Raw genomic sequence first — 22,487 nt, forward strand, 5'->3', positions numbered from 1 at the left:
GGCCGCCGAGGGGAAAGGGGTGGGACTTCCGGGAGCGAGGTCCACTGGGGCTTGCAGTCCCGTCCCTTTCTCCCCACAGTTGCCTGGCAGTCCCAAGGAGAAGCGGAGGAGGCGGCCCCCACCTGTCCCTTCCTCCCCGTGGGTGGCTGCACCCGTAAGAAGGAAGGGAGAGGAGGAGGCAGCCCCCACCATCCCTTCCTCCCCGTGGTTGCTGGACCCACGGGAAGGAAGGGAGAGGAGGAGGAGGCGACCCCGCCCCCATCCTCTTCTCTCCGCGGGTGCCTGCGCCAATGCTGGCACTCGCAGGGAGAAGGGAAAGGAGGGAGCCCCGCCCCCTTCCCTTTTCCCCGCGCGGTGCCTGCTCCAGCGCTAGCACCCGTGGGGAGAAGGGGAGGGGGGTAGTCTGGATTATCTGACATATTCAGTTATCCGACTACAAGCTGGTCCCGTTTATGTCGGATAATCAAGACTCTACTGTATACGTAAAATATCTAGAAGTGTAGCAGTTTGTGGGCAAGCTTTACTGCTCCTCTTCAGATATCATGTTCATTAAACAGACTGTTCAAGTATAATATATATACAAATTTCTCAAAGGCTTAGGTAACCAAACAAAATAAAAGCATCATACGTTTTTGCAAGAAGAGGAGAAAGATGAATATCTCTTCAAGCTACAAATAAACTGGCATACAATTTAATCACCTTCTTTTATTTCTTTAATGGCAATTTTGGAACACTGCTCATACATATATTTGCCTTCCCAAAATATAAAATGTTTCTCCTGGAACATCTTATTTATTTGCCACCACAGATTTTACATCTATTCAGAACTTTACTGTGTAGCAGCATTCTGGTGGCTTTATGACAAACAAAAATTAGACAGCCGAAACGTATCCTGGCACATAGAAGGGAAAAATATCTCCTGGATTACTGTTTGACTCACAGCTTCTAAAGACACAGGAGTTGCAACATTTTCCCCTTTACAAAATCCTTGCTTCCTTACAGAGAAACTGAGTTTCTTTTCACACTCTTACCTTGATTTTACACATGTTTACTGGAAAGTAAACCATATTTTAATAAGCGTGTTTATGATTTGGATATTAGGGATATTATATGCTTGCTGGATTGGTTCATCATCCATTTGTTTACCAGAGCTTTCCCATTCTGTTCCTTTGTGCAGCCCTTTTGCCCCCTCACAATCTTTTCTGGAAACTCAGAGACCTAAAACAGCATGTGGAGAGGCAGGAGGTTGCAGTGGGAAATTGGCAACCTGTCATGCCAGAAGGGACTTTTCTCCCACGTGTATTGGCACTATGGACCCAAACTATTATATACTTGATCACTTCTTGTGCATATTAACATAAATATTTTAAGAGGGACCACTATGAGAGAGTATATACTCTTACTGGCATAATATCTGTTATCTTTCTTTTTCTAGTCTCAACAGCCATGAAACACTACACCAGAATCATCATTAACATTAGTTAAAACTAACCACAGTTATAGTTTTTTGTGGGTGTTTCAGGCTATGTGGCCATGTTCTAGAAGAGTTTATTCCTGACGTTTCACCAGCATCTGTGGCTAGTATCTTCAGAAAATGCTGACCTGGAAGAGAGTGGTATCTATATACTGTGTGATCCTGGGTGAGGAGGAGTGATTCCCATGTTAATCTGTGTATTGTTCTGTTGTTGATGGCCAGGCCTAAGGAGGATATGCAAAAGAGGATTAGTGTCTGCTAATTGGTGATCACTGTCTGCTGGGAATGCCTCTGACCCTGAGTGGTTTCTCATTTGCATTTGCTGAATCCTGGTTTTGCTGTTCTTCAGGACTGGTAGCCAAACTTTATGTACTTTAAGGGTTTCTTCTTTCCTGTTGAAGTTGTCCAAGTGTTTGTGGATTTCAATGGGGCTTCCTTGTGCCTTCTGACTTCACAGTTGTTGGCATGGTCCAGAATTTCAGTGTTTTCAAACAGCATTTTGTGCCCAGGATGATTTATAATGTGTTCTGCTACTGCTGTTTCTTCTGGCTGGCTCAGTCTGCAGTGTCTCTCGTATTCCTTGATTCGTGTTTGGACACTGCGTTTGGTGGTCCCTATGTAGGCTTGTCCGCAGCTGCATGGTATATGGTAAACTCCTGCGGCTGTGACAGGGTCTCTCCTGTCCTTCGCTGAGCACAGCATTTGCTGGATTTTCTTGGTCACTGCGCTCAGCAAAGGACAGGAGACATTTTGCATATCCTCCAACCCTGAGGCCTGGCCATCAACAACCGAACAATACACAGATTAACATGGGAATCACTTCTCCTTACCCAGGATCACACAGTGTGTGTGTATATATATACACACACACACACACACACACACTCACACTCTTCCAGGTCAGCATTCTCTGAAGATGCCAGCCACAGATGCCGGCGAAACGTCAGGAATAAACCCTTCTAGAACATGGCCACATGACCCGAAAAACCCACAAAAAAAACCAACTAACCACAGTTAGTTGTCTTAACCAGATTTCATGATGGTCCTGATACAGTCTTAAAGTTCAGGTCAAAAACAGATGGATGCTGAGAGTGTTTGTGCCACAGAGGATGGGGAAAAGGAGGGAACAAACCCAGCTTATTCCAAATTGTTTGAAAATCAAGAGTTTACACTGGTACAGTATAGAGCCTCAGTTTCTGTGCAATATTTTAAGAATGTTTTCCTAATATAGAACATGTCTACCGCAATATGCTCACTGTGATGCACTGTCATTTCAGTACTAGTCTCTTTGTGGGAGGAAGAGTATGTAAAAAGGTCCCAAACTGCTATACATACAACTAGAAACCTTGGACAGGGTTGTGCCAAATGAAAATAATAATGATAATAATAATAATAATGAAGATGTATATGTATTATATGTATACAAGTGCTTCTGGACTCATGCACCTGAGACTTTTAACTGACAGACCAAAGGCCTTATATTGAATATTCAGGATCTCCCCTAAACAGAAAATGATTGCTAAATGTGCAGTTACTGAAAGATCTAAGATTAGAAAGGGGATAGTTGAAGACTGAATGTGCAATTCAGACAATGTACAGTTCCTATTTTCCCCTCTATCCTTTTTGCCACCTTGTAAAGGGAAAGAATCAAAAGTTCTTGCCAGCATTTGGCTTCACAGCTATACTATGGTTCCACACAATCAGTGACAATCAGAACTTAAAATAAATCCAGTGAATGGCTCTTACACATTTTTTAAGGGCAACTTGTTAGTGTATGTCTAAATAAAAATGTGAACTGCAACAAACTTATGCTCACAAGTATATTCTTCCGAAAGCTAAGAATGCCTAATTTCTAATGAACTGAAATAGTCCTGGTTTCTTCCTAACAAAAGCAGCAGAGCAGCTTCAGAGCTACACACCCTTTTGGCTCACAAGCAACTATTATTAAGTATTCTCTTTGAATTTTTTCTCTCTCTAAAGATTTCATGTTAATTGAAAATTAAGCATCAATACACTACCAAAACCTGAGTGATAATGTTTTATGCTATCTTTCTTATCTTGTTATGGTCTTTTCTTGTTCCAAATAGTTCAAGTCCTATTTTTTGAAGTATAGGTAAGAAAACTGGCATCCTCCAAATATGTTGAATGGAATCCACAATGACTGGTCACACTGAGTGAGGCATATGGAAAGTATAGTACAAAACAGTTGGAGGGCAACAGGTTACCTTGCCTTAAGGGACAACTTTTCTTAAATAGGTCCTGAAACAATGAATGTATGTGGCCCTTCTTACAAGCCTACAGACACAAAACATGTTATGAATATGGTATGTTCACCATGAAGTGATAAATCTTTGGCCGCATCCGCACTGCAGAAACAATCCAGTTTGACCCCACTTTAAGTGACATAGCTCAGTGCTGTGGAATTCTGCGAACTGTAGTTTTTGAGGCACCAGAAACGGCTATTCCAAGAATTACATAGCACTGAGCCATTTCAGTTAAAGTGGAATCTAACTGGATTATTTCTGTAGTGTGGGTGCAGCCTTTGAAATCTATCAGTCCAGACAGTATGTGTGGACTCAAATGACTTCCATCTTAATCCTTGGAAAGCTGTGCCAACTGTAATAGATAATATTGGCCCAGACAGACCTTGTAATGATCAGATGATTTCCTATCTTCCCAGTGACTGAGTGCAGCAGTGTACAAATTTATTAAAATATTTCTCCTCAAATTCTAGTTTTGTGTGCAAAAGAAACTCTTATTCCAAGGAACATTCAATCTGGTGATTCCCTAATTGCAGTCTGAAGTGGAACAGCAAGACACAAATTTACCACCTCAGATAACTTGAGAAATGTGTGGAATACAGTAGGGACAAGGCAAAGATTTCTGGACCATTGCCTAATCTCAAAGGTAACTGTGTTGTGCAATCTACAGATGAGTGTTTCTTATTTATGCTTCTTCATTCTTATTCCAACTGGGGACTTTTCTGCTACAACCTACAGCCTGTTTGGTGTTGACTCTGTAATTTTTTTTAGATATCAGAAAGTCACTTCCTGAAAGCACCAAGAAAAAGATGACCCACTATTGTCTGGGCAGAAACATCTGCTGTCTCACTTTTTATTATACTTCACAGCTATTTCTGTAGCTGTAGAGTCATTACCTCACACTTGAGCCTGTACTTTTTCCAAGAATTGTTATTAAATTTAACGAAAATCACTGAGCTGACATTTCATTCATTGAGACGGAACTGTGCTTTGTTTGAATGGCTTAATTTTATAATCCTTTAATTCAACAAGAGGCATCCGCCATAATTTGAAGAACCAACAAAGAAAGGCTGTCATTGTGACAAGGTGATTAATGAATTTGTCAGCATTTTTGCAGCGTTTTTGCACCTATTTACTGTGAGAGGGATTTTAATATCTGAACAGCTGATAAATTGTCTGACTGCACCAAAAGGAAAAAAAAAAGACCTCAATTTTGGCTTGGTTTCCAATTGACTGGAAATAACTATGTCTTAATATGATAAGCATGTCACACATTCCCCAACTATATTTATCTTTATGGTTGCCAAATGAATGATGAAATAGTCATTACTTGATATTATACAAATCCTTCAGAAGCTCACCCTCTCCTTGCTGCAAAATGAAAAGTTGCTTTTCAATCAAATTTCATGAGAACAATGTTAATCAAAGGAAAGGAATGAAATGAAATGGAACTGGGCAAAATCATGCAAGGTGAAAACACACGTCAGATTTCACATGCTAAAATAAAAATTAAAACAGCAATGATCAACTTACATGAGACACCAAAATGTGGTACATGCAGAGCACTGTAAGCCCATGCAAGCAAAACACTCTTTAGGTGAAGAGACAGTACCTTCTGTAGGACTAAATAAAAAAAGGTATGCCTATTGTAAAACCTCAGAAGACTTTCTGACAACAGCAACAAATAACCCTCACCTCCAACATGTTAAAATATTTGGAAATGGTTTGTTTGTATCAAAGAAGTGAAGCTTTCAACATTTTACACTGCAGCTTTCTACACAGCAATTTAATGAAAACCTCTTTGGTAATTAAAAGAACATCACCATTAAGATGTCAAAATCAATTTCAGTGTAATACTGAATGGCAGGAAGACCATGCAGATGACTGGTAAATAATAATATAACATTAGACTTAAAGTTTTAGCCAAATGACTTAAAAAAGGCCAAGCCAACTGAGCTGGAGTAGTTGCCTAAACAATACATGGATTGGATGGATTAGGAAATCCACTGACAAATCTCTAATATTAACTTCTGCCTGCTCTCAAATTTATAGCCCTCCAGAAATTAATACTGCCTCTTTAATAACTGAATTCAAGTGCTAGTTGAGTGCATTTAGATCTCACAGGATTACAGCCTCAGGGTGACTTGAATGGGTAAAGAGCAGCAGCCTTGCTTTGCAAGCTGTCAAACCTCCATGACGAATGGACAACATTAACATTCTGTGGTGAAGGGAGGGTGTTATTACTAAGTCTTTAGAAATTTAAAAATAGACCTATATAGTAAATACTACTTACAAACTGAAAAAAGGGAGAAAAAACCATGAAAGTAAGCATCTGGAGGGTTGCCTTTAAATAACAAATCAAACCACAAATTAAAATCACAAAGAATAATAACCATAAAATAGAATTACACAGAAAGCAGAAACTCTTCTGATAACCTTCAAACTGTAAGCCAGTTTTCTTGCTTCCCAAAGAGATCAAATCAAACATATTTTCAGGAAGAATTTCGAGGAAGTATTTGTTAAGTATCTTTCAGGCTATTTTAATATCCAAACAGAAATACAGAAGAAGAAAAACCCAGAATACACATAATGATATTGATTAGACCATTTCTACTTATATAAACTCATAGAGGAAAAGCCCAATTTTATTCAGCAGACAAACAATGTGAAAATCAACTTTTAGGTAAATAAGAGTGACAAGATTATCACATACTGTTGTGTTTTTTAAAATAATCCCACATGAATACTACAGTTTTCACTGAAGCCTGACAACTGACAACCTATTTTTATGTTTTCATTTTTGCAAGTTCTCATTGTTTTTCACTGTCCCTGTGGAACTCTGAGCCACTGCTTCATCAAGAACAAGCAATTTTACACTATAGTGACATGTTTTACAGAGGCTCAGTTTTTAATAGGAAATTAACTGCTAAAGTTCATCAACTGTTAGCATTCATCAGTAAGGCAATCCAAGATATTTTGATGCCTGAGGAAAATGAGAATCTCCTACCTATCCTGCATGCAGAAGTGAATCAAAATGTCTGTTACAGCTTATTTCAGCACCATGAATATGTTGGGAATAGACAACAAGGGTCCAAAACAGACAGGCAAAAAAGAGCACCTTCCACACGCTTGAAACTGTAATGATTAGATGATGTACGCCCCCAAACTGTGCAGAAGCCACACGGGCCCCCTAAGGTGGCCCAAACCCAGTCACAAAAAGAGTGGATTTTATCCACTCCTTGCAGCGGCTTGTTTGGGACTGTGGCAGTGGATGGCCTCAGAACCATGGTATCTGGTCACCATGGTCCTGTACTGATCAGGACAAAAGTGGCCACTGGCCGTCCCTTTTGCCTTATCTGCTCGAGGCCAAGGTGAGATAGCCAGCCAGCCTTGGCCAGAAACAAGAATGTACTGCTTCCACTAAGGCACCATGGGCTAGTCTACAAGTTTAAAATACCCATTAGTTGAATACAATGTGATCTGGCCACGCACTATTTGCAGGAGTTCAGGCTTTTTGCAGTGACACCTCATGAAAAAAAACTAAACACAGTTGAAAAAGGCTTTGCAGCTTTCACCTGTGTCAATCCACAGAAATGTACATTATTGCACATGTAGTTGTCTGTCTGTTTTGAATGTATTTGGATGATTGCACATTTTTGGCAGAGGGAGGCTGAATAGATGCAAATTTGCACAGGAAAGTGAAGACAATTAACTGTTAATGTGAATATGTGAAAATACACACCAATCACATTGTACTGTACACTGTTGTTGTTGTTGTTGTGTACCTTCAAATCACTTCTAATTTATGGTAACCCTAAGATGTCCCTATCATGAGGTTTTGTTGGCAAGATTTGTTCAGAAAAGGTTTGCCACTACCTTCCCCTGAGGCTAGCCCAGCTCAAGAAGGCAAGAATACTTGGAGAATTGTGGTGGAAGATCGTAGATGGCTGTAAATTACTTGAGGTGGTTGCCCCACTTTGCCTAATAGTGGAACTGGTTCCATTATTCAATGTAAAAGCCAGCCCCAGTTCTTTAAGCCTCTGGAGCTCAAATCAACAGCCAGCTTACAATTAACTGCTCTACTTTTATTCTGTTGGCATAGATTTTCATTCCCTACAACACTGATACTGGCATGGATCCACCAGCAAATAATAAAACCCAGACATTAAACTAAAAATTATAAACATGTTCTGGACCATGTCCAGAGGCCCACTTTCTGAATGCTCCTCCATGTTAAACAACTCACTACATGTAAAAAAACTAGCACAGAGAGATAGGTTTGACATACTGCTATTTCATACACACTGCCTAATCTGCAATATGCAATGATAACAGTGCAGAATTCTACCATCTCAACTTCACTTAACTCTCTGTAAGATATAGCACAGACAGCTCTTAGACAGTCAATATTCTTAACTGTCATAATGAGAACATAGGATCACAGGCTGTCTTAAACAGTCTTAAACAAATAAACACAATGAGCATTAAAGTAAAAGCATAAACACTATGCTTTGTGTAATTGAAATAGAATCCAACTACCCCGTGACCTGATTAATTTGCACTCCTTTGCTACTTATTTTCTAGCACCTGTCATCTAATTCTATGCCAGAGACAAGGATTTAATCACACAACTCTGCTCAAATTAACAAATGAAACCCATTTATACCAGGGGGGAAACCATGCAGGAATAAAATAATTCCTATCTTGAAACAAATATCTAGGAAATAAAATTATTGCAAATGATATTTAATTCTGATAAAAAATGTCCTCACATTTCAGAATTAATTAAATACATGGGAAGAAATTCCCCCCCCCCTTTGCACACAAAGATTAATCTAAAAGAAACCTAGTACAAGCAACTGTGGTTCTATCGCATAAATATCAGGAGATAATCAACTTCCTAATCACAAACCAAATAAAAGCAATATTTACCAATACTGCTTTTTTCCTCCTATCAGTGGACAAATTTGTCAAAGTGACAAATCTGGGGCATCAAAATTGATGCTCTTGATGTTTTCTGAGTGCACTTTACATCTCATATGTTGGCAAAAATACATGGGTAAAAAACCCTCTAGCTTGACTCCAAAAGGGACTACATTCTTCCTAGTTCAAGGCTTCAGGTTCAGAGAGGTGGGAAGGGAGAAGTTAAAAGGGTACACTATGGTTCCTTCGCCTCTAGCTATGTAGACTTCAGGATTGGAGCCAAGACACCAGAATCCACTTTATCCTGGTATACTCCCAGGCCCAATCCAAGCTCCACAACAGTTTCACCATATTTATATTTTACGTTTTTTGTACACACCTAAAATATTGCGTGTCTACATCTAAAGACACACCTGATGAAATAGACCTCAGATTTACTATTTAGGATTAGGTGCCAGTCTTCCAACATTGGACTCATTATTGGTTTTGATTGCTTTGTGTTTTTTTGATAATGGAATTATCATTGGGAACCAATCCTAGTTCAACAGACTGTTGGCACTGCTGAGCTAACAGGTGCCACTGACCCAACAAATACTGCAGTAATGCCATATGCCAACAGCCTTTGCTGTATTCTGTCAGGGAAGCAATGGAGCCTCCTAGTGGGCCCTTCATGAAACATTGGCCTGTTACAGACTGCCAAAATAAAGCTGCTTCGGGTCTCTTTGGAGGTATGTTATTTAAATGATGCATGGGTCCTAAGAGTCTGGAGGTTGCACCAAAGCCACATTCCATTCCTAAGCACTGGAGTGCAGCTTTGGTGCAGCTTCTGGATTCTTAGGACCCATGCATCATTTAAATAGCATACCTCCAAAGAGACCCGAAGCAGCTTTATTTTGGCAGTCTGTAACAGGCCATTGTCTGAGTCCTTCATGGTTGGTGAAACTGGAAAGTTCACAATAGCATGCCCACTTAAAACCATTACTGCTCATTTGCAGAAACATGTATTTCACCCTAAAATTTTGGCACCCCCACAAGCCCTCATAATTTATTGAATGGAATCAATCTCAATAGGTAAACTGCACTCATACCAAATACCTTCATGTTCAATAACATGTGAATGGAATTGGTGCTTAGCAGTTATGGAGATTATCAGAAGCACAAAACAGAGCAAACTAACAATGCCTATCAGAAAGAGGAAATCAGTTTACAGAGTGGAGGTTCGCAGGGCACAGGAACGTGGTCACAGTTTGGATTGGTTGCATAGGGCCACACAAAGGTATCAGTTTTGGGATGAGGGTGAGGAGACTGAGAAGACATAAACAGGTGGAGAAGAGATTCGGTTCTTGAGAGAGATGAAGATGTGGAAGAATCAGAAGCTAAAAAGTGAAAGAGAAAAATTATAAAGAAAATGCCAGAAATAAGATTTGAATGGATTAATGGATGTCAAGAAAGAAAGAAAATAATAATGTATAGTCCCTTTATCTATCACTAATTAAGGATGTAACAGTTCCCCCATAGGAAATACAGTTGTTTTCTAGACTCACTGAAAGAATCAGATTTCTTATATGAAATAAAGTTTTCTTATATTGATATGTCTACTTTAATATATTTAATATATTTAAAAATATATTGAAGTGTTTACTAAGGGAGATGGACATAAAATATTCTCAATTAGACCAATTTATTTTGGAAAGAAAAGATCAGATTGCTTACCTGAAACTGTGGTTCTTTAGGTAGTGATCTGTGAACTCACACACAGAGCTAAGTATAGCATTTTCTAGAGCTAAGTGTAGCATTTATTTTTAATTTTTGCAGGAACCCTGCCCACCTAGTGTGCATGGCTAGGTGGGATTCTGGATAACTCTCTTTATCCAATTAAAGGAGCTCTGTTTGGGGGGATCTATACAGGAGACCAACATTCTGGGAGAGGACTAGAAAGTACTGGTGTGCTGCTCAACCTAAAATACGAGACCTCCCAACGTTCAATGAGTGGAGCTTTTTCCAGCACTGGGGAAGTGCTGGAATGGATGTCATCCAGTCTTGTTCATGGCAGACTTCATCACCCTTCCTGACAGATGCCATTACCAGGAGGAAAACGTTTTTTATAGGAGACGAGGGTCACACACTGTTAATGGTTTAAATGGCTTGCTCATCAGTGAAGAGAGTGGTCCTATGCAGACACTGGATGATACAGAGGTGGAAAATCTATGAGTCTGTGATCACCTTCTAAATGAGGAGGAAGTGAGAGAACCTGTCTCTACAGCAAGTGGTGTCTCAGAAGTGATGCAATTTTCACAATGAAACTCCAGTGTTATCGAAATTGGTGCCTTGAGGATTCACTCTAGTTTCTTCCTTTAGACTGTTTTACTGCAAAGTACTTGTTTTACTGAATACTTGTTTTATTGAAAAGTGCATTTTGAAGAGGAAAATGCCTGTAATGATGAACAAGACAATCATGCTCAAGATGAATGAGACAGGCATGAGGAAGACTGGTCACAGACTGGTCAAAAGAGTCATAGAATCATAGAGTTGGAAGAGACCGCAAGGGCCATCCAGTCCAACCCCCTGCCATGCAGGAAATCCAAATCAAAGCATACCCAACAGATGGCCATCTAACCTCTGCTTAAAGACCTCAAAGGAAGGAGACTCCACTACACTCCAAGGGAGTGTGTTCCACTGTTGAACAGCCCTTACTGTCAGGAAGTTCCTCCTAATGTTGAGGTGGAATCTCTTTTCCTGCAGCTTGCATCCACTGTTCCGGGTTCTAGTCTCTGGAGCAGCAGAAAACAAGCTTGCTCCCTCAATATGACTTCCTTTCAAATATTTAAACAGGGCTGTCATATCACCTCTTAACCTTCTTTTCTCCAGGCTAAACATCCCCAGCTCCCTGAGTTGTTCCTCATAGGACATGGTTTCCAGAACTTGTAGATATTGTGGAGAAGACTAGACTGGCAGTGTTGGCAGCTGGACCGTGTCACTGTTGCAGGTCTCTGAATTGCTGTCAGCCAATTTGCCGACTGAGACAAGTTAGAAAAGGAGCAATGGATGCAAGCTGCAGGAAAAGAGATTCCACCTCAACATTAGGAGGAACTTCATGACAGTAAGGGCTGTTTGACAGTGGAACAAACTCCCTCGGAGTGTAGTGGAGTCTCCCTCCTTGGAGGTCTTCAAACGGAGGCTGGATGGCCATCTGTTGGGGATGCTTGGATTTGGATTTCCTGCATGGCAGGGGGTTGGACTGTATGGCCCTTGTGGTCTCTTCCAACTCTATTATTCTATGATTCTAACAGGGAGTGGCATGTTATGGGGGAAAGATGTGACTGCATTGGAAGTGGTGGGGTCAGTAAGAAAAGGAGTCTCCGTAAGAAAATGAGAACAGTAAGACCAAAGATTAGATGACAGTGCTGAGTACAAAGTTGGAAGTTAGTTCCAATGTGGTGGAGGACAGTCACATGCATCATTCAGAGAATGATGCGGAAGGCAGATCCATCCAGTCATAATACTAATGGTTAGCAGGTCTGTGTGCAGAATCCCTGGAAAATGTTAAATGTGGGGATTGGTTTAGTGACAGGCATTAGGCTTGTTCTTTACCATATAAATGTTAACGTGATCCCAACTTTTAGTGGACTAGGAAAACAGCAATAGCATTTTATATTTCTATACCGCTTCCTATATCCAAAACACACTGCAGAAATAATCTAGCTTGAGACCACTTTAATTGTTTTGGCTAGGGAATCCTGGGAATTGTAGTTTATTATGGCACCAGAACACTCTGACAGAGAAGGCTAAATTCTCCTAGCATTCAGCCAGGGCAGTTAAAGCGGTCTCAAACTGAATTATTTCTGCAGTATGTTTTGGTTTACAATGTGTAAGCCAATTGCCCCCAACAAGCTGGTTACTCATTTTTCCAGCCTATGAAAGGATGGAAGGCTGAGTCAACCTGGAGCCCTGTGGGTTTGAATTCACAACATTTTGGCTGCAGTACTGGCATTTAATCACTGCACCACTAAGCCTCCCTATTGGTGATTGGGAAACTGATCCATGACTGGGACACTGGTGAGTAGGGGTCCAATGAAAGGGATGGTCTTTATAAGAGGATACTGAATGTAAGATCCCACCCTTTGAGTATGATGCTGCAATGTTAAAGGTCATTTTGAAGATGTAACTGGTCCTGCAGATCAAGAGGTTGGCCAGCTTCTCCATATATGTTGAGCTGATAGTGTGCCTGTTCCAGAACTGGAATAGTGGATTGTAGCAGAGGAGGCAACATAGGAATTGTAGTATTGAGAAGGATCTGATTGGGTCTGTTGATGAAATCTGACACCAGGATCAATATTAACCTGTTGGTTGAAGCTGAGATGAAGTTTTAGGATTAGTAGGCATTTCTTTAACCATACTGCAAGGAATATTTACATTATCCTCCTTTCCGAGTCCCTTATCCCTTTTCTTTTTCACTTCTATTTTTCTCTTTTAGTTTTGTTCTTTATCTGTATCACAGTCTAGTCATAATCTCCCTGGTATAAGAGATGTATCTTGGGTTCCAGAAGGAAATTCGAACATGGATTGTACACACGTTTATGGTATCATGGAGGGTGGTAGAGTTCCAGCAGCAGAATGAAGAAATAGTCACAAATGGAGGGGACCTGGCATCCATGTCAATGGGGCAAAGAATTCACTTTGGGTTTTCGTCTGTACTTTAAAGGAACTATGGAAAGTGCTGAATTCATTTTGGTGATATGGGTCGATATGCTGAATTACTTTTTTAAAGTCTGGATTGAAACTGGAAGTGTCTCATGAAATGAAAGACAGCAGCTGTCACTGGTCTGGAATAAAAACTTGCTCCTCACTGCTTCGGACACAACTTCTTTGTGAGGGCAAACATTCTTATAATGTCTCCAGATGAACTGCACTTTAGCTAAGTGCCTGGTAAACTTTATCTGAGACTGTGGTATCACCCTGCAGTTGATACACTTTTTATAGCACTCTGTCGACACTGCAAGCCCTCAGGCTCCATGATGGAAAATGATAATGATGAGATGGGGAAAAAAACTATGATGAAGAGTGTGTGTGTGTGTGTGTGTGTGTGTGTGTGGGAAGCAACCAAATGTGAAGACTAACATGACATTGGAGGTTCCTAATCAAGCTGCTGTTACTGCGAATGAAAAGGAACTAAGTGGATGGTTGGAAATCACAGGAAACATGAGTACTGGATGTGCAGGGTTCCCACAGAAAATGCTACGCTTCATTTCTTTGAAGGTGCAAAATAACCTGCATTTATGAGTTCGCAGAAAGCATGATGAAGAAACAGTTACTATATAAATGTCTATAAGGCACACAACGTGTGTGATAGAAATAAATACAGTACAGCCCCAGTATCTGTGAGGGATCCATTCCCATGGTTACTGTGGATATATAAAACTGTGGTTAACAGTGAACACTATATTTCTAACAGAAGCTGACCACAAAGTCATGCTGGAGGACTTCCAGATGCCTAGAGATACCTTTTCCCGAAGATGTGGTTAACGGAAACCATAGTTACCAGTCCTGCCATCAATATGGGGGTTATACTGTATGACAGAAATTAAGTTCCTAAAAAATTTAGTGCCTACAACTGCTGTAGCAGCTGTTTGGGTGATTGGCATACAAGGCCAGATTTATCAATTTGCACCAAAGGAGTATTTTTTAATAAATATTTTTATTAACATATTAACATACAACAAACAAACCAAAGAATCAAACATTAAAAAAACACATAACATCTTATTCTTTAAATAAAAAAAAGGCCAAAGAAGGAGTATTGTCACCCAGCCTAAAAAGCACCTAGATTGAGATAGACAGGTCCAGCTCAGATACTGGGGGCTCACACATTTCCTTGAGCACTGTTGGGCAATAAATCAAAGGCAATTTATATATATTTTGAGAGGGTTATTCCCAACTTTATTTCAGAATTTTAGAAGGGATTGTCATAATTTTTGTAAATATGCTAACAAAAATATTACCCCAAAAATAAATCCAGGCTCCTCCTGGAATTCATAGTCTATAGTGGAATGTTTCTCATTCCTACTGCATATACTGTAAGCCATTCTGCTTGAAAAGAAAGTGGGAAATCTTTCACAGTTGGTAGAGCATGAATGTGTGAAGACGGCCTAGATTTAGCGAGCTGCATGCTGCTGAAAACAGCTCTGCTGGCTGACGTTGTGCAGATGCTGTAATACCTGTGGGGGGGAGGACTAACCACCACCATCACAGCATAATTTTTAAAGAGAGTTCTATACAACAACTGGGAGGTGATATGCCTTAGATGATCTATTTATGAACCCTACAACTCCAACAGCTAGATTTTCTTCTTTAGGGAAATTCAACTACTCCCAAGACAGGAGAGTGATTACTCTGTAGCCCAGGGGTAGGCAACCTGCGGCCCGTGGGCCGGATGCGGCCCGGCAAGGCCTTGGGACCGGCCCCAGCCCGGTCCTGCCGCCGATTGCCGCCGGGGCCTTTGGGGGGCAATTGTCTATAGAAGCCTCAGAAACATGCATTTGTATTAACATTTTTTTAAAAACCAGCAAATTTTTTCGCGTGTCCTCCATTTTTTTTTAAGTGTCTTCCATTTGAAAATTTTGTCCTACATTTGTCCTGGTTTATTTATATATTTAATTTTTTTAAAAAAATATTTAATTATTTATTTTTTGGCTTCGGCCCCCCAGTTGTCTGAGGGACAGCAACCCGGCCCCCGGCTCAAAAAGGTTGCCTACCCCTGCTGTAGCCTGACCATGGGCAGGGCAACCTGTCAATGATTAGCTTTTACAACTAGGCCTTTGCACTTCTAATAACTGAGGTTTCACTCAAGGCCAGATGTAAGGATTAAAAAGGTATATGTTGTTAGTCATAGCTTGTTGAAACGTGTGCACACAGGAATGTCTTCCTAGTTAGTGACTTCTTAGAGCCACTATTGAAGCTTTCTTATACTATGAAGGCATAGCTAGGCTGGTAAACATTTTCCTAATCTTTGGGTCCACCCTGAAGCAGACCAGCATCTATGGGACCTGAAAAGATCTGTGCCCAATCTCAGCCTTGCTGGAGTCCTGTTGAACATGGGGAGGTCCCATATCAATCAATTCACAGTACCTGCCTCAGGCAGGGATACAAAACCTCAGGATTAACCGATCACTATTCACACTTTCAATCTGGCTTTAAACTATGATCTAGTCTTTGTTTTGATGAAGATTAGGAAATGTTTGACTCATGGCCCACATGTGCCCATCAAGGCCCCTCAGAACCCTTACTATCCTCCTAACCCTCTGATTTTAAATAATAAAAGGGGAGTTAACCCATTCTCCCTGCCGACTTTCAGGAAGTGTAATTTACCATCTAAATGTAGCTCCCCCACCTCTTTTCTTGGCCAAGAAAGGATTTTGTTTTTTAGATGTGTGGCCCATGAAGGCACAGGTCAGGAGAAAAATGTCCCCTGAACCTTTAGAAGTTGCACAACCTTTGTTTAGAAGGATCCAGTATGGGATTAGTGATTCCTACAATGGTGGACTTTATTAAAGATAAGGAAACAGGGAGAGAAGATATGAACAAGTTTATAGATATTTATGAAACAGCCAAACCAAACAAAAGGACTTTGTCTCTTCCATTGGCCAACTTGTGATGTGACACTACTGACCAAAATCAAGACGTCTGAGTAGAAAACATCCTTCTCATGGTTGCATCACCATCATTATTAAGGCCTACTAGAGCATCCAAGCCTGTATCCAAAATGGAAAAGATTTATAAAGCTCCATTGAGACTGAGTTTAAAGTATGGCCTGATTCAGTATCAGATGGGGAGAAATTTGGATCTTAATTTGCTGCAAGTGTCACTATGATTTCCACCTGTAGATAAAGTAAGGAAAGCTATACGATTGGGTAGCTCAACAGTGAGAGCCAACCTGGTGTAGTGGTTTGAGTGTTGGACTACAACTGTGGAGACCAGGGTTCAAATCCCCACTCGGCCATGGAAACCCACTCACTGAATTACTTTGGGCAAGTTACCCTCTATTGGACAAAGGCATTTAAAAATATTAACATTGGTTTTTCCCTCAGTCCTGAGCAAAATGGAACTATTCAACCGAAACTAAATTTAATACTGTAATGAGTGTTGTATTTTTACTGAAATTTTCTATAGTTCTCTGTGGATGACAGAACACCTAGGCATAGAGGGTACACCAGTAAACTCCCTTCATCTGAGTTCCCACCTCCAGACATTTACATAGTGGACACAAAGGGGACAAAGTGTAAAGACCCTTAACAGAATATGCAGCCCAACACATGTATATTAAGAGAGGTCTAGATTATAAACTAATAATTTGTTATCCACCCTGTATCAGCATATTGTCCACAAAGCCTTGACAAGGCTAGTACTGAATTCTTTCTAAATAAGAACTCATTTACATAACCATGTAAAATATCAATATGACGTTAGATTGAGAAGACTATACTGATACTGACACCATAGAAATGGTTACAAAAAGAAAGAAGCAAATCAAAACAAAATTATAGTAAGCATGTTAAGCATGTGTGCTTAAACTTCAGATTTAACACTTTTCTACATTTTATATTTAACAAAATAGAACTATTCCTGGCTCCAATGGTCACACAATATTTGTTTGTGAAGATATAACAGTGTTATATTCCATTGCAAATATACTAGTATGAAAGAATGATGATTATACAGAAAAATTAAGAATGCAAATAGATTTATTTTTGTTTGTTTTTGCTCCATGCTCAAAGACTTGTTTATTTTCTATAATATTGTAAAATAATTTTAAGCTAAATATATCCTCATTACAACAAAGTTTCTAAAGTGAAGTATGTTTTCAATTGGTAAAAAAGAACAAAGCACAGAAATTGTTCAGAAAACAGTTATACAATTATTATGAGTGGAAGTGCATATGTTTTTGACAATGCAACACTACACATGTCTATTTAAAGGTAAACCCCACTCTTTCTGTGGAGTTTGATGTCTGCTGTGTTTATAGAAGTGTAGTCTTAACTCTATAGATAATAGATACAATGTTCTTTAATATAATTTTATATGTCACAAGTTCCTTGGGGCAAACAAAAGGACGTGTGGGCAATTAACTGAGTTTCCATGACTTAATTTTTTTAGTTTAATGTGTGATATACATGAATTTCAAACTGTCCCCCCTTTATATTTTAGGAATGTACTTCACACAGTTATCTGGATTTGGGCCTTTGGGCCCACAGCCTATATGAATATTTACAGTTAATCATTTAATGCAAGAGAAGGAAAAAACAAACAAACAAAAACCCAGGAACCTAGAGTAGACTCCAGCAATTGATTATTGCATTTATGCCTGTTGTTAAATACAAAAATCTGATGTCTTTATACATATTTTGCACTGGGAGTAGGTTGGTAAACAGTATTCCAAACATTGACAGACACTTGAATTTGAGTTGCGCTTTAAGATTTTACAAATTCATTTTTTATTCTTCAAACACCATTATTACTTTCTGGTTATTGTGTACAAGCTGCTGGTGCCCTGGAGCTATGCCAGATGATGAATGAAGATTGATCAAGTTAATTGGATGGTTACTTCACTGAGGCAAGAAATTCTTGGGAATGTTTAGCAGAACTCTGCAGGATTTCCAAGAAATCAAAGAGCAAAGATTTTCAACTAGGGTACAGAATCTTAGATTTAGAAAAAAGGAACTTGGAAATGAGTGTAAAGCACCTCTCTGAAATAATACAGATTGAGCTAGTAGGCATAACACACTCTTCATCTTGAACATTAAAAATCTAGTCCCAAGTCTGCATCCTCCCATATCCCTCTTGCCAGGTAAAACACTGTTTAGTTTTGCAAAGGAAATTAAAAGTGATAGAAGAACTTTATAATGACATCTGTAGGGTGGACTACTGAGTATACAACAAGAGGTTTAGACTACAAATGGGATACTTCCTATAGGAGGGTGCTTAAAAACCTGACATAATTACAAGGAAACTATCTCAAACATTTATCTACATTATACACACACACACACACACATTATAGCATATACCAGATAACAGAGATTATCTCTGACACTTCATTGTTGTAGACATGAATTCTCACCTGTTTCAGGGTCACTGAAGTCTGGCAAAGTAATTGTATTAAGCTGTCGTCTGTCAGCAATGGCTCTGTCTAACAAACTGCTGCCCCGTCCAGAATCACTGTAGGAAACAATGGAAGATATTATTCCTATATAGCTAGAAAAGGAAACAGTCATTTTTAGGTTATGTTATATTGATTAATGTGCCCTTTACTTACTAATAGGACAGAGAGCAAATGCCCACTGAGGTTAAAATATGTTCACACTGATTTTCTGAGTATTTTAGAAGAATTAAAATGGGAAATGTTATGTAGGAATTACCTTTCCGCAGTGGTGGGATTGTGTGCTTCTCTGAATCAAAAGGCTATGCTTCAGAGTAACAGTGCTGCTGGTAGGGTTTCCCATGTATGACATGCTTTTACTGAGGAGCCAGACTAACCCTGTCAAACAGTTATTGGGCAGCATCAGCAGTGTGTGTACAGTACATGTACCGTATATACTTGACTATAAGTCGACCTCATGTATAAGTCGAGGGCAGGTTTGGGGGCCAAAATTATGGATTTTTATATGACCCATGGATAAGTCAAGGGCAAAATTTAGGGGCATGTAACAAAGGAGATAAATGATGAAGCAAAGGAAAACAATGCCAAAGAACTTACAAAATTCCAGCAGACATAGCTATGGCCTGGTAGAGATGGGCTCTTTGCGGCACGCCCATGACGTGCTAGGGTTGCTTGGGGGTGGGGCGTGCACACGCCCCGCAATCCCAGCATGTCATGGGCGCGCAGCAACTGTGTGGCATCATCCAGATGGTGCGCACAGCGATGACGCGCCAGCAGTGCTGGATGGATGAGAAAATAGAGGGAGGTCAGTGCTTCCAGGACAGATTACACTCCTTACTTTCATCAGGGGATAGTTCCTTTTTTTAAAAATGAGGGTTAAAGTACAGGGTTTATATTGACCCATGGATAAGTCTATGCAGGTTTTTTGAGTCAATTTTTTGGCCTAAATTTCTAGACTTATACATGAGTATATACAGTATGTATGTGTGTGACAGTGGCAGATGATCTCTTTGAGACAAGAGCAATACACCATACTAACACCCGTTAGTACTGCACAGAAAGAGGAACAGTAAATCCCTTTAGATTTTTTTTCCTATGAAAACCCTATGATAAGACAATCTAGAATGAAAACAAGACATAGTGCCAGAAGATGAGACTCCAAGGTTGGAAAACACCCAAAGAGCTACTGGGGTACAGAAAAGTACAGTTGGCCCTCGGTATCTTCAGGGGATCTATTCTGGACCTCTCTCCTGCGTGGATACCAAAATCTACGAATGCTCAACTTCTCAACGCCCCACCCCCAAGCAACCCTAGCACGTCATGGGCGTGCCGCAAAGAGCCCATCTCTACCAGGCCATAGTTATGTCTGCATGCACAAGAAGTCCCGTTGTCCCTAATGGTGGCACAGCCACATCCATGTGTCCCCACCAAGGACAATAGGGGCCGTCTCTAATGGCAGCGCGGCCATGTGCACATGCCACCGCTGGGGACAACATGGGCTTGCCATCCACGGATACTCAAATGGGGTTATTTTTGCAGTGTGTTTTGATGGTTTATCTAACCATCAAAAAGATACTAATCCTCCCCATGCTGACTACGTGATAAAAATTTATTTATCAGCAGATCTATTTGTGAATGCAATTACAAGAAAGCAGATCCACTTATAAGGGTCCCACTCTGACACCTGAAACAGCTGACCCACATAAATCATCTTATCTTTGCTGTAGTAGGCTGAAAGGCTTATTCCTGTTCTTCTGTTTGTATGTGAGGTCTGTACAGGTTTGTTGGGGTGGGGTGGGGGGGGAGAGAATATGAAAGTCTCATCCTGACATAAAACCCACTGGTATGCACAAGAGTAGAGTATACAGGGCAGGAAAGGGCATGATTGCCCTCTGACTCAAGCAGTAAAGAGACTTCCACAGATGCTGCCCAAATGGGCATTGCTATTCATAAACAACTGTCATGATTTCTTTGTTTTTAACTAAATCTTAATTAAAAACATTGTTGCTTTCCAAAGCTTTTAGAATTTTAGTTTATTGTTGTTTTATAATCTTGTATTTTGATTACACATATTTGTCAGTTTGCTTTGTATTATACAGGTTGAGTCTCCCTTATCCAGAATCTGAAATCTGAAATATTGCAAAACTCAAAACTTTCCATGGGTAGCTTAGATAGTAACACCTTTGCTTTCTGTTTCATACATAAAACTTTTAAAAATATTGTATAAAATTACCTTCAGGCTATGTGTATAAGGTATATATGAAACATAAATGAATTTTGTGTTTTGGGTTCCATCTCCAAGATGTACATATTATGTATGTACATATATGCAAATACAGGCATTCCAAAATGAAAAACAAAACAAAACAAAAAACAATCCCAAACACTTCTGGTCCCAAGCATTTCAGCCTCTTCTATCTGGATAATTTGCTTTATTGCATTAGTTTTATATTTGTGTTGCTTCTTCCTTCCTGTGTGTGTCTCTCTGTGTATTTTAGCTTGTATGCCTTTGGCAGAGCTGGTTTGTTGTTTTGTTGTTTTACTTTTTAAAGCACCATGTATACTGATGGAGCTAAATAAATAATTGCATAAATAATTTCAAAAAGAAGAAACAGATGAAATCTACTTGCCATTGAGAATAGGGAGAAAGGACTAACTGCAAGAATCTGCAGGCTTTTTAACTCATTTGGAAACCATAGTTTCCCATTATCTTTGTTGGGCTGTTGTTTCTAGAATTCCTTTTCTATACCTTTAAAAATATATTTAATTCTGATAATTCTGGTATGGTCTGTTAAGATTTTAACCTTAACCTTTTTTGCAAATTAACTATTCTCAATTACACACATGTATAGGTAAGCATATCTGCATTCATTAATAATGATGATTAATGTGATCAAGAAAACTAATTAAGTACAACCGTCTTGTTTACTGCCGTCATAATTAAATTATTAACTGCTGCCTACTCTTTAATAAATGCGTTTTTAGAAGTTTTTTGTAAATAATTAGTAAAACATTTACAATAGAAATTAAAAATTCGTATCCTAACTGACTTTGTAAAACATAGCAAACCTAACTACCAAATTATGTTTTTTTTTAAAATGTATTTCCCATGCAATAAAACCATTCCAAATTCTCCTATTAACAGAAGTTCTAAAATTCATACCAATCTCCACTGTAATCATTATTTAAAAGTATTTTTTAGTAAGCAGGAGTGGGCTAAAGTAATGAACAGTCAAGAAAATAATGACAGAAAATGACTAGATTTTCAAGCAACATTAAAGAAATTGGGAGGTATAAACATGACTACAATTGTGTCCACAAGATTATCATGTTGAAATTAGGTATGAAGAGAAACTGGCAGCATACTACTCATGTGAGCAGTGTACAAATTCAGATTGGCACTTTGGAAATTAAGATAAGCAGGACATTTTGCCAAATACGCAATGAGAAAATACATCCAAAATGTGTCTAAGATGAAAAATGCTGCTTTGGAGGGTAGCTGATTATATTAGTAACCCTTCCAAAGAGTGGCTCTCCTCCACTTTTAGCTTGTCAAAGCACAAATGATAGGCTGAAATATGATTTAAACCCACTTTTTATATTTACAGATGAGCAATTAATGTACCTATATATTTCTTAGCTGTCTTCCCCTGTAACTGTTGGAAGACTGGATTTT

General features: G+C 39.4%; 1 protein-coding gene across 1 annotated transcript in view; it reads right to left on the reverse strand.

The window, feature by feature from the left end:
* Window positions 1-22,487, reverse strand: part of TTC7B (tetratricopeptide repeat domain 7B) — a 153,900-nt gene that overhangs the window by 35,300 nt on the left and 96,113 nt on the right. Inside the window, 4 exon segments of the mRNA XM_042460558.1 lie at window positions 1,032-1,051; window positions 6,029-6,079; window positions 9,867-10,034; window positions 18,773-18,870. Of these exon segments, the coding sequence (XP_042316492.1) occupies window positions 1,032-1,051; window positions 6,029-6,079; window positions 9,867-10,034; window positions 18,773-18,870 (337 nt within the window).

The sequence above is a fragment of the Sceloporus undulatus genome, chromosome 1, assembly GCF_019175285.1.
Source record: "Sceloporus undulatus isolate JIND9_A2432 ecotype Alabama chromosome 1, SceUnd_v1.1, whole genome shotgun sequence".
In the NCBI taxonomy this organism is placed as follows: Eukaryota; Metazoa; Chordata; class Lepidosauria; order Squamata; family Phrynosomatidae; genus Sceloporus; species Sceloporus undulatus.